This window comes from Diplotaxodon limnothrissa, linkage group LG10 (genome assembly GCF_057381915.1).
Source record: "Diplotaxodon limnothrissa isolate DT_005_m linkage group LG10, D_limnothrissa_male_GT1.1, whole genome shotgun sequence".
Classification (NCBI taxonomy): Eukaryota; Metazoa; Chordata; class Actinopteri; order Cichliformes; family Cichlidae; genus Diplotaxodon; species Diplotaxodon limnothrissa.
In genome coordinates, this window is record NC_140605.1 from 1,886,455 (window position 1) to 1,899,109 (window position 12,655).

A 12,655-nucleotide genomic window follows, 5' to 3' on the forward strand; every position below is an offset into this window, starting at 1 on the left:
CTACTGCACAGCTGTTTGAAACTGTGTTGTTGCCCTTGTGTGCACCTTCTAGGACTGGATCTATCGCCAACTCTGTGAGACGACAACACCCATCCACACCCAACTTATTCCCCTAATTGATGCTTATATCAACTCCATCCTTACTCCAGCTTCCAAGGCAAACCCAGAGGCCACCAACCAGCCAATCACAGAGCAGGAAATCCTCATTGTCTTCCTGAGCTCTGCAGGAGTAAGTCGCTTCCGAAGCTAAATCCGCACCCTTACAAAACACCAGTGCAGTGCATTTGATGGGTTATTGTTAATTTAGTTTGAAACATAATTACACTTTCATAATCCATAATTTTGCTCACATATCCATGTCCACGTTTGCTGGTGATCTCTTTAGCAAGCGGATGGTAGTCGAGCAGGACGGCAGCGCTACTCTATCACCACCCAACTGCTTATCCTGTACTACATCCTGTCTTATGAGGAGAACCTGTTGGCTAGCACCAAACAGCTGGGTATGTATGAGGCTGTTTCCCAACAAAAACACTGCGATGTGTTTGGCTTCCCTTTGTGCTCTTGGCTCACCTCCCTCCTGCTTCTCATTTTCTCTTTCTGTGCCTGTCTGAATTGCATCCTTTGTCATTTTCCTCACTGAAGAATGCATTGTGTGGATGATGAAGGGAATTTGTCAGCAAGTGAGAAGAAAAAGGAACCTTTTGTCCTCTGTTAAGTTGTAGGAGATGCTCTGGATGTGCAGTCATTCATCCTTTTCTCTCTTGGCACTGAATGTTGGCTGCTTCATAGAGAATAAATGGTTGGCTGACAAAGTGGCTCTTTGTCAGCCAACCATTAGTTGTACTTGGCTAGTACAATGGCTGCGGGAGCAAAGCTAACTAGGACAGCTGTAGGTTAGATTGAGCATTAGCAGTTAGCCTAGTCAGTGTTTATTCTCTCCCGTGACGAGCTCTCCTCTTGCCCTTCATTAGGCCAGATTTATGTGAGAGTTTATGCCCATCTCTTTAATTGCTGTGTTTACCCAAGTGCTCTCTCAGCCTTCAAGGAAGGAGTAATGAAGCCCATCAGCAGTGGTAATGAACCCACGTCAATGAAAAATCACCTCAGCTTCTCGAACGCATCGGCACAGCGGCTCTGGTGTCCTCACACAATCAAATGAAACATTTATCCTCCATCTCGTCCTTATTTTGCTTCACATTTTCACTCTGTTTAGTATTTAATTCAGTATAGTTTCTGTGATCCACTCACTTGTCCTGTTTTCCTCTTTTTCTGTTTTTTTTAAGCCCTGATGCAGAAGAAGCCAAAATCCTACTCTGCAGCCCTGATGGACCAGATCCCCATTAAGTACTTAGTTACCCAGGCCCAAGGGCTGCAGCAGGAACTCGGGGGTGAGAGTCACTTTTGGCTTTTTCTTACTAAACACATGGAGAAAAACCCCCAAAAGGTAAAAATTATTTGATTATTGTAGACTGAACGCAGTTTCTTCACTGATCCCAGGTCTGCATTCGGCCCTACTGAGACTGCTTGCAACCAACTACCCACATTTATGCCTTGTGGAGGACTGGGTGTGTGCGGAGGAGGTGACCGGTACCCTGCCCCTGTTGAGGAAGATGATGCTTCCCAGCAACACCTGTAGATACACCCAGAGACAGCTTCACCAGGGTGAGCACAGGAAATTTAAGATGTAGCTGCTGAATTTAAGTTAAAAATATTAAGAGAGAAACATTTTAAAGTAATAAAAACCCAGACAGATGATTGATGGCTTTACTAGCACCACTGACGCTAATCTAGACGCCACAGTTGGGCGAGTGAAATGCCAGATTATCTGTTTTAGGTTGGAATAAAATCATTTATCAATCTGTAATCTTTGTGGTTAATCTTTTATGCTGTGTTGATCCTACAACTGCTGAAGGATCAACAGTTTCAATAGATGTAGGTGATGTGTAGCTACATCCAGATGCTGTGTGCCGCTGCACGACAAACGCAGAGAGCTGGCGTCTCGTTTATTTGGCTCTGTCATGTGGTGTTCTTGTGTTTCTCTGATCTTCATTGTAGTAGTTTAAAAGAAAGTTGTTTGAACTGAGTGATGGTTACATACTTGTGTTGCGGAGCCTGTCTCTTAACCTGAACAGCTTACTCCATTTGTATGGCGGTATTTTTGTGCCACTATTCTGAGCGCACGTAAAAAAAGTTTGCATGTGCAAGTGTTGTATTTTGAGGAGAAATTTATTTTGAGCAAAGAAAAGCTGAACTTGAGTGAACAAAATTCATTGCTGCGTGCAAAAACTGTATTTCAGTGTTTGCTATTATCCACACACACAACAGCAGCCCCTCTCGCTCAGTTTTTGCATTTGCGCTCACTCGCAATGTGTTGCTCGCGCGCTCAACTCTTTCTCCACACCGTTATATTTGTGCCACAAAACCAGCCAATCACAGACTTGGATGCAAAAAAATCTGATTGGCTGTTTTGGTCTCCAATCAGCTCGAAATGACAAAATGCAATATCCCAGAATCCATTTCGTCCAAACTCAAATGAGGCAGTGGCGGAGGAACACAGAGTGGCGGAGTTCGGAGATGCCTGTTACCCACCAGCTGACCGCATAGCTGGACTGGCCATTGGGCATCCCGGACATTTGCCTGGTGGGCCGATGGTGATTTTTCATTTTTATGTTTGTTTGTTTTTGGGCTGGACCAATTACAACACATCCGTATTGAAGGGAAAAGGAACGCGATTAGTCCCGGACTTCAGCTAGAATCAAAAAGGCAAAGCTGGAGTTATTCTGTCTTTACGCTGCACAGCTGCCTCTTCTTCTCTCATTCTCTCCCCTCCCTCTCCTGTTGCTACTTCAATCATGAAACTGATCAATGATCAGCTGATCGTCTCTCTTGTTTGTTTATCTCCCACTTTGCGCCAGAAACAGGAAACCAGCGGATGTTGCGCTAAACAACAGCAGCACGTTTAAGCTTGATCAGCTGCTGTTAGAATTTATTTAAAATTCATTTCTAGTATCAGCTGATGTTTGCTGGAGCCACAGCTGTAAAGCTGCTGGTCATGATATCGGTTTGGAAACATGAAGGTGATACAAATCATACATGTATACCAACAAGACAGTACATCACTGTCACAACAGCGTTTGTTTTAGTTCAAAGGATTTTTTTTTTCTTCGTTTTTCCTGTAATACCTGGTGGTGTAGTCGGTGATTTTCTGTCAGTTCAGCCTTTTATATTATGTTTAACCCGAGTGACCACCCGGTCAGCTGGTGGGTAACAGGCATCTCCGAAGACGTCAGAGCACTTATGCAAATATGTGATGTCCTGATGAATCGAGCAGGTATTTGAAGTTTACACAGAAACATTCTCGCATGAAAATATCTTTAAAGTTTATTTTGTGACCCAGAAAGAGTAATATTTCAAACTCCGCCCCTCTGTGGTCCTCCGCCACTGCCTCGTTTGAGTTTTGGATGAAATGCATTCTGGGATATTGCATTTCGTCATTTCGAGCCGATTGGAGACCAAAACAGCCAATCAGATTTCTTTGCATCCAAGTCTGTGATTGGCTGGTTTTGTGGCACAAATATAACGGTGTGGAGAAAGAGTTGAGCGCGCACGGGCAGAAATGTTGAGAGCACGAGCAACACATTGCGAGCGAGCGCAAATGCAAAAACTGAGTGAGAGGGGCTGCTGGGGTGTGTGTGTGTGTGTGTGTGTGTGTGTGTGTGTGTGTGTGGGTGGGTGGATAATAGCAAACACTGAAATACAGTTTTTGCAGGAATGAATTTTCTTCGCTCAAAACAAATTTCAAACACTTGCACCTGCAAACTTTTTTTACGCGCGCTCAGAATAGTGGCACAAAAATACCGCCATACATTTGTAGGATTTAATCTGTGATTTACATTTTTCCTCTCTGACTCTTGAAATGCATCCATGCTGCTAAAGGAATCTGTTGATTAACCTCAACGGACAATCACAAAATAATTCTCAAGTGTATTTATGATACTGTGCTGTGCACTTGTTGTACACTGATGGAGATGCAGCCAAAGCTTCTCTATGAATCAGAGATTAAAGCTTATGTTTTCCTCCCAGCCTTCCAGAAGTTGCCATCAGGTAGTCCCAGGCTGATGCGTATCCTGGAACATTTAACACTGCTTTCACCTGGAGACCTGATCCCTTACGCGGAGGCCCTCACAGCCAGCATGGCTCTGCTGCTGGAGCCTGCTGTGCCTCGTCGTATACTACAGACCGTCAACAAGCTCTGGATGGGTCTGAACACCGTGATGCCCCGCAGGTACGTGCTCCGGACATGCAATCAGGAATTTGTGCCTTAAGGCATTAATGGAATCACTTGAGTAACTAAAATTGGTCTAAAGAATTTTCTTGTCCTCACTAATTAGAATTTGACATCACTGAAGTCAATGAACTCCCCTGCTGCTGGTTAAATAATAATTATACATGTTTCCAGTAAAAGGCTTACAGGGGTGTTTGACTTGTTGCTTCCTCCTCTAGGCCTCACTCTGCTGCTCAAAGGAGCACAGCTACCAAAAGGAGCCTGTTACAAGACGAGCTCAGGCAGGAAGACTGAGGGGGAGATGTAAGGGGTTGTCGGGGGAGCATGCTAGCGGGCCGTCGTTATTACCGTGTTGTTTGGAAAATACGGCACACTTAAAATCAATCCTTTGATTTTTCTGAAAGTCGACAGAGCCCCTTATAATCCCGTGTGCCTTATGTATGAACTCTGGTCGTGTTTACTGACCTCGAAACGATTTTATGTGCACGGCGCTCGAAAATCTGTCAAATGTTTTAGTACGACTTTGCTGAGCTACGAAGCCGCACCGCTTGATGGATTGTGGGAGCGTTACGGCTGTCGTAGTCGGAGCCTCGCGGAGTGATACGTACTGTGCTTCAACATAATGTTACCGTATTGTGTGTGTATAACCTCTTTTAAGTTTTGTGCATATTATACATGGTTATGCTGAGGATACGTCGGCCAGTTTCCACTGGAAATGCCTTTTGGTTAAACTGTCAGTGAGGAGTTTGCATTTGCACTGTTACATTTTTCTATAACTTTAATGCACAGAAAAAACAGCTGCTTGTTTAAGTGGAAATACATTGATGGTTTTTTTTTTTTGCACTAATAAAGTTGAGGAGTTGTAAAGTATTTTGTCTCGTGTCAATTATATCGTCAGTTATATCGTTATCGCAAATTTTCAAATGATATCGTGATAAATATTTTTGGTCACATCACCCTGCTCTAGTCTGAATATTAATCTTGGGCGTAATACTGTCAGTTTTACTTTGAGCAGTTTTAATGTTGTCCCTTAACAAGGCAGTGTTTCTTAGTCTTAGTTAGGTCAGAGTTCTTTAAAAGCCGGGTACAGTCGGTGCTTCAGTTAACAAAACTGTGTGGTGGGAATGAAATTGTGTGTCTGTGTCACAGGCTGTGGGTGATGACGGTAAACGCCCTCCAACCTTCAGCGAAGCTGCTCAGGCAGCAGAGGTACACCCAGAATGACCTGATGGTCGATCCTCTCATCGTGCTGCGCTGTGATCAGAGAGTATACAGGTGACTACAAAAAGCCACGCATGGACTCAGACATACAGTCTCAGACGTGTTGCAGTAGGTGGGCTTTCATGTGGTCCACATTTTCACTGAACGTAACTAAAGAATTTCTTCTTATACAAAAGATGAACCCTTTATGACCAGGCAGCGCGGGCACGCTCCGTTTTCCGTAACTATTTTTAAAGCCCGGTAGCACTGGAACCACGTGAGCTAGCGCAATCATTTTTTTTTGCATATGAAACCGGAGGAGTTGTACTTACATCTTATGCCATCAGCTCGTCCTCAGTCACGGTTTCCTTCCACATATAGCTTTGCAACACCTGCATAAAAAGCACTTGCAGCAACAACAACATAATATTCCAGAAACAGGCTCGTCCGATCCAATCAGCTGTTCATAACACTTCCTACGTTGGAATAGACGTCAGCGTGAACTGTTGCATGCCCGCCATGACCTGCCCGGAACTGGAAGTGACGTCATTTTCACAGAAAATTTATTTTTTGTCCTGTAGGGCATTTACAAAGATATGCAGGTATTTTTAAAATAGATTTTGAGTTTATGCCTTTCTGTATCGTGTCTGGGAGGCTTAAACTCAAACTGCTGGAAATAATCTGTTTTGATGCTTTTTTTTTTTTTTTTTGCAAATTTGCATCATAATATTTATTTTCATTTTTCCTGCAGTATATAAAAATTAGTGTATCTCAAAAATAAAACTATGAAGACACTCAAAATAATTTTCCTGTGGTTGGAAACTATTTTGTGCAACTGTTTTGTATTTACAGTTTTGAGGGGTGAACCTCTGAAATTACTCTAACTGGAAATATATGGAAAAAAACAAAAACGATTTTCAATTTTTTTTTTGTCATTTATTGCACTTTTTTATGTAGTTACTAAGGACTTAATGCATACATGTTATTAAAATTGAGGCTATAATGGTTGTATTGATGTATAGAAACTGCATGTAAGAATATAAAGATGAGCTCTGGCAGACGTGTTATGATGCGTCTTAATTGTCAGGTAACAATGTTTGTTTTTGGCCAGGTGTCCTCCTTTGATGGACATCGTCCTTCACATGCTGAATGGCTACCTGCTGGCCTCGAAAGCCTACCTACAATGTCACCTGAAGGAGACGGCCGACTTTGATCGACAGAGCCAGACTGTGTCGAGCCTCGGTGTGCCGGGACAAGCAGATACGCCGGAGGTCACCAGGGAGGAGCTAAAGAACGCTCTTTTATCTGCGCAGGTCATTTGAGTTTTATAAGAGTGCTATGCATGTGACAGCATATTCATTCCTAACCCTGTTTCCTGTATCACGTTGTTTCTTCATCCCCCCCAAAATATTACACTGCAAAATTTTCAAATCTTATTTTTATGTGAAATTTCTATCTTACTGGTGTTTCAGTAAAACAAAAAATGCAAAAAGACACTAAAGTGTAACGGCGGGCCTTTTATGCAAAGTCATTATAAATCCTTGTTTTTGTCCAACTGCAGGACAGCGCAGCAGTGCAGATTCTTCTGGAGGTGTGCCTGCCAACCTCTGAAGAGCAGCAGCTGGGGGCCACCACAGACAGCCTGTTGAGGAGCATTCGGGGCCACGTGCCAGGGAAATTGAAACAGGGAAGCCTGGGGCCTGCAGCCAAGGGGGGCGGGGAGGCTGCGGAGCCAGAGGGAGGTTTGCTCAGTGATTTGAGGGAGGTGCAGTGTCTCATCTGTTGTCTGCTGCATCAAATGTTCATCGCCGACCCCAACATTGCCAAGTTGGTCCACTTTCAGGTAATATAATGCTGGCAGGTTTATTGTGCCATTTTGTGCATCCTTCCACATTTTCCTATTGAAAGCATTACAGTCATTGATAATTGATTACACCGTAGAGCAGAAAATACCTTCAATGCGTTTTTCAAGAAGATCTGAATCATATTGACCCCATTAGTCATCAGATTGTGCCGTGGCGTAAGTAATAAGTGAGTGCAGCTCCCAGAAGCAGCAGACAGCCATATGGTGGACTTCATCAAACCGCTTCCTGTCACAGTAATCCATCCACGCTGCTGAGCAGGAGCTGCTGAGCAGGAGCTGCTGAGCAGGAGCTGCTGAGCAGGAGCTGCTGAGCAGGAGCTGCTGCAGTGTGCATCGGCGCACACGCATGTTTACGCTGGCACTCATTTACATAGACGACTGTTTGAATAAATGAACTGCTTATTTGCGATTTCTTGCTTATGTTGCTAGATTAATTCCAAGTTTCCCGTTTCCTCTTGTCTCCCTGTCTGCCAGGGTTACCCTCAAGCTCTGCTGCCTCTAACTGTGGCAGGCATTCCCTCCATCCATATCTGTCTGGACTTCATCCCAGAGCTGCTGGCCCAGCCCCAGCTGGAAAAGCAGGTGAGGCCTCCCAACCTCCCCTCCCCTCTCTTTCCTGGCTTTCACTCCTAGACTTGCCCTGGGTTTGTGCCAGAGCCTCTCTTACACTGTTGTGCTTTTATTTATTTATTTTCTCCAACCAGCTCTGCTCGCTGCTCTGCTGAGTGTTTGCATATTTGCTACATAAATAAATGTATTAAATGTCTCACTGTTGTTATCGTGTGTCCCTGCAGATCTTTGCAATCCAGTTGCTATCATATCTGTGCACCCAGTACGCCCTACCCAAGTCCCTGAGTGTGGCCAGGTTGGCCATCAGTGTCATGGGTACACTTCTTACAGGTCGGTAAACACTCTTTACGTCTCACACGCTCATGCATGTGGTGATATACTTCCTCTTTTAGTGTGCGTCTTTTCTCTGTCAAACATTCAGTCTGCTGCCTGCACTGTGCAGTTCATCTTACATGAATCAGCTGTTGGCACACAGATGTTTTTATCCCTGTGTTTAGCTGCCATCCTCTGGTGTTTAGCTGTTAGTGCAACATTATTTCTCTACACTGTATTAACTGTTTATCAGCCTTGTGTTTTGTGTTAATTGTGTATTCGTGTGTGTGTTTTGCTTCCTAGTGCTGACTCGTGCCAAGCGGTTCCTCTTCTTCATGCCCACCCTGCCATGCCTGGTGGCTTTCTGCCAGGCGTTCCCTCCACTCTACGATGACGTGGCAGCTCTCTTAGTACAAGTGGGCCAGGTTTGTTCTTCGGACGTGGCCACCAAAGCCCGGGACATCGATCCTTTTATCGCGCGTAAGCATGATTACTCGTTTTCTTGGCAGAATAATGTTGACACAAAAATATTTTGACCCGAATGATTTTTGTTCATCTTTTTAAAAATCCAATTCAATTCAATTCAATTCAATTCAATTTTATTTATATAGCGCCAAATCACAACAAAAGTCGCCTCAAGGCGCTTCATAGATACAGAGAAAAACCCAACAATCATATGACCCCCTATGAGCAAGCACTTTGGCGACAGTGGGAAGGAAAAACTCCCTTTTAACAGGAAGAAACCTCCGGCAGAACCAGGCTCAGGGAGGGGCGGCCATCTGCTGCGACCGGTTGGGGTGAGAGAAGGAAGACAGGATAAAGACATGCTGTGGAAGAGAGACAGAGGTTAATAACAGATATGATTCAATGCAGAGAGGTCTATTAATACATAGTGAGTGAGAAAGGTGACTGGAAAGGAAAAACTCAATGCATCATGGGAATCCCCCGGCAGCCTACATCTATTGCAGCATAACAAAGGGAGGATTCAGGGTCACCTGGTCCAGCCCTAACTATATGCTTTAGAAAAAAGGAAAGTTTTAAGCCTAATCTTAAAAGTAGAGATAGTGTCTGTCTCCCGAATCCAAACTGGAAGCTGGTTCCACAGAAGAGGGGCCTGAAAACTGAAGGCTCTCCCTCCCATTCTACTTTTAAATACTCTAGGAACAACAAGTAGGCCTGCAGAGCGAGAGCGGAGCGCTCTAATAGGGTGATATGGTACTACAAGGTCATTAAGATAAGATGGGGCCTGATTATTTAAGACCTTGTATGTGAGGAGCAGGATTTTGAATTCAATTCTGGATTTAACAGGAAGCCAATGAAGGGAAGCCAAAACAGGAGAAATATGCTCTCTCTTTCTAGTCCCTGTCAGGACTCTTGCTGCAGCATTTTGGATTAGCTGAAGGCTTTTCAGTGAGTTTTTTGGACATCCTGATAATAATGAATTACAGTAGTCCAGCCTGGAAGTAATAAATGCATGAACTAGTTTTTCAGCGTCACTCTGAGACAGGATATTTCTAATTTTAGAGATGTTGCGCAAATGGAAGAAAGCAGTCTTACATATTTGTTTAATATGTGCGTTGAAGGACATGTCCTGGTCAAAAATGACTCCAAGGTTCCTCACCGCGTTACTGGAGGCCAAGGTAATGCCATCCAGAGTAAGAATCTGATTAGATACCATATTTCTAAGATTTTCAGGGCCGAGTACAATAACCTCAGTTTTATCTGAATTAAGAAGCAGAAAGTTAGCGGCCATCCAGGTCTTTATGTCTTTAAGACATTCCTGCAGTTTAACTAATTGGTGTGTGTTATCTGGCTTCATGGACAGATAGAGCTGGGTGTCATCTGCATAGCAGTGAAAATGTATGCTATGTCTTCTAATGATACTGCCTAAGGGAAGCATGTATAATGTAAACAGAATTGGTCCTAGCACTGAACCCTGTGGAACTCCATAATTAACCTCAGTGTGTGAAGAGGACTCTCCATTTACATGCACGAATTGGAGTCTATTAGATAGATATGATACAAACCACTGCAGCGCAGTACTTGTAATACCTACAGCATGTTCTAATCGCTCTAATAGGATATTATGATCAACAGTATCGAACGCTGCACTGAGGTCTAGCAGGACAAGCACAGAGATGAGTCCACTGTCAGAGGCCATAAGAAGATCATTTGTAACCTTCACTAAAGCTGTTTCTGTGCTGTGCTGAGCTCTGAAACCTGACTGAAACTCTTCAAATAAACCATTCCTCTGCAGATGATCTGTTAGCTGTTTGACAACTACTCTTTCAAGGATTTTTGATATGAAAGGAAGGTTGGAGATTGGCCTATAATTAGCTAAGACTGCTGGGTCTAGAGATGGCTTTTTGAGTAAAGGTTTAACTACAGCCAGCTTGAAGGCCTGTGGTACATAGCCGATTATTAGAGATAGGTTGATCATATTTAAGATCGAAGAATTAATTAATGGCAGGACTTCTTTGAGCAGTTTTGTAGGAATGGGGTCTAAAAGACACGTTGATGGTTTGGAGGAAGTAATTATTGAAGTTAACTCAGAAAGATCAATTGGAGAAAAAGAGTCTAACTTAATATCAATGGTACTAAGAGTAGCTGTAGATAATATTACATCTGTGGGATGATTATTGGTAATTTTTTCTCTAATGATAAAAATTTTATTTGTGAAGAAGTTCATGAAGTCATTACTAGTTAACGTTAAAGGGATGGTTGGCTCAAAAGAGCTCTGACTTTTTGTCAGCCTGGCTACAGTGCTGAAGAGAAACCTAGGGTTGTTCTTATTTTCTTCAATCAGTGATGAATAGTAAGATGTTCTGGCTTTGCGGAGGGCTTTCTTATAAAGCAGCAAACTATTTCTCCAGGCTAAATGATGATCCTCTAGATTTGTGACACGCCATTTCCTCTCCAGATTACGAGTCATCTGCTTTAGGGTACGTGTTTCAGAATTATACCACGGAGTCAGGTACTTCTGATTTGAGGCCTTAGTTTTCACAGGAGCTACAGTATCCAGAGTCGTACGTAGTGAGGAGGTGAAATTATTAACAAGATAATCGACCTCTGTTGGGGTAGCGTTCAGATAGCTGCTTTGCTCTGTGTTGGTACAGGGCATTGGAGATGATAACAGTGGGTGGATTATATTCTTAAACTTAGTTACAGTGCTTTCAGAAAGACATCTACTTTGATAAAGTCTACTCTCCACTGCTGTGTAATCAATTATTGTAAATGTAAATGTTATCAGGAAATGATCAGACAGGAGAGGGTTTTCAGGAAACACTGTTAAATGTTCAGGTTCGATGCCATATGTTAAAACAAGATCTAGAGTGTGATTAAAGTGGTGGGTGGGTTCTTTTACATTTTGAGAGAAACCAATTGAGTCTACATCCACAATCCAGATGTTGTAATTAAAGCCATCTGATCATTTCTGTCCTAAATGTCTAAGAATTATGAGAAAGAGCCTTCATCATTTATTAGCTTTGATGTGTTTGAGTGAAGCCTGATGTTGCCTTACACATAAAGACCAAGTGCCAGCCTGCTCCTCAGACTGAGGGTTTGAAGCTCGGTGTTGGTATCACTGCTGTTGGATCTGTACTCACTGTGGATGCACAGCTCATGTATTTCACTGGATCTAGTAAATGTGTAGTAGGAGTATACCTACCATAGACATTTAAAGGTGTTGTCCATGTATGCTACTGCAGACAGGCTTGATCTACTTTGTTTATTCAGCATTTCTGGACGCTTCGATTGGACATAGAATAATTTGTGTAGATGAGTTTAGATCTACCAGTGCTAAAGAAAAACACTTGTTTTTTCACTCAGGCTTGCAGTATCTTAAGGAGAAACCACTGGAGGCTGTGGTCTCAGGAGGACACCCCTGCAAGCTGACTCTACCCCAGAAGACAGCAGAGGAGCTGGGTGGGGCTGACCCTGATGTCCAGCTCTGTTACTGCATAGAGGCCACCTTCATGGACATTATCAGCTGCACCCTTCACGGACTATAGAGCAAACACACACAGAGACTCTGGATGGTTCAAAGGGACTTGATTAAACCAACAACTCCAAACACTCGGTGTTCATGTGCTCTGTGATGATTTGTAGAAATCAAAATGTTTTGGGGTTTTTCTTCGACCTCTGTAAGCATATTTTTTTAACTTTAAGTGCTACGACCTTTTTTTCTCAGGCACTGAAAAAAATGTTTTGTAATGTATTTGTTTGTAATAAAACAAAGGAAATATCCGTCTGAGGTTTATTCTGCAGTGGGAAGTTTGGATAGATGTGGCATCTCCTCTCAGCAGAAATCTGGACTCCTGGTTTTCTGCCCCTTGCATATAATTTAAGATTTTATTTCTTGTTTTTACTGGAAATAGTTAACTTTTTTTTATGCAATCAAAAAAAGACCTTTAAATCCAGTTACA

General features: G+C 43.0%; 1 protein-coding gene across 1 annotated transcript in view; it reads left to right on the top strand.

Annotated features, from left to right (window-relative positions):
• The window catches only part of ints2 (integrator complex subunit 2), a 28,188-nt gene extending 15,765 nt beyond the window's left edge, over positions 1-12,423 (top strand). Inside the window, exons 14-25 of the mRNA XM_085363289.1 lie at positions 53-229; positions 386-500; positions 1,284-1,388; positions 1,498-1,662; positions 4,084-4,285; positions 5,435-5,560; positions 6,597-6,798; positions 7,047-7,328; positions 7,824-7,931; positions 8,144-8,249; positions 8,535-8,711; positions 12,060-12,423. Coding sequence (XP_085219415.1) covers positions 53-229; positions 386-500; positions 1,284-1,388; positions 1,498-1,662; positions 4,084-4,285; positions 5,435-5,560; positions 6,597-6,798; positions 7,047-7,328; positions 7,824-7,931; positions 8,144-8,249; positions 8,535-8,711; positions 12,060-12,241 — 1,947 coding nt within the window. The 3' untranslated portion in view covers positions 12,242-12,423. The remainder of the gene's footprint in view (positions 1-52; positions 230-385; positions 501-1,283; positions 1,389-1,497; positions 1,663-4,083; positions 4,286-5,434; positions 5,561-6,596; positions 6,799-7,046; positions 7,329-7,823; positions 7,932-8,143; positions 8,250-8,534; positions 8,712-12,059) is intronic.
• The last annotated feature ends 232 nt before the right edge of the window (positions 12,424-12,655 follow it).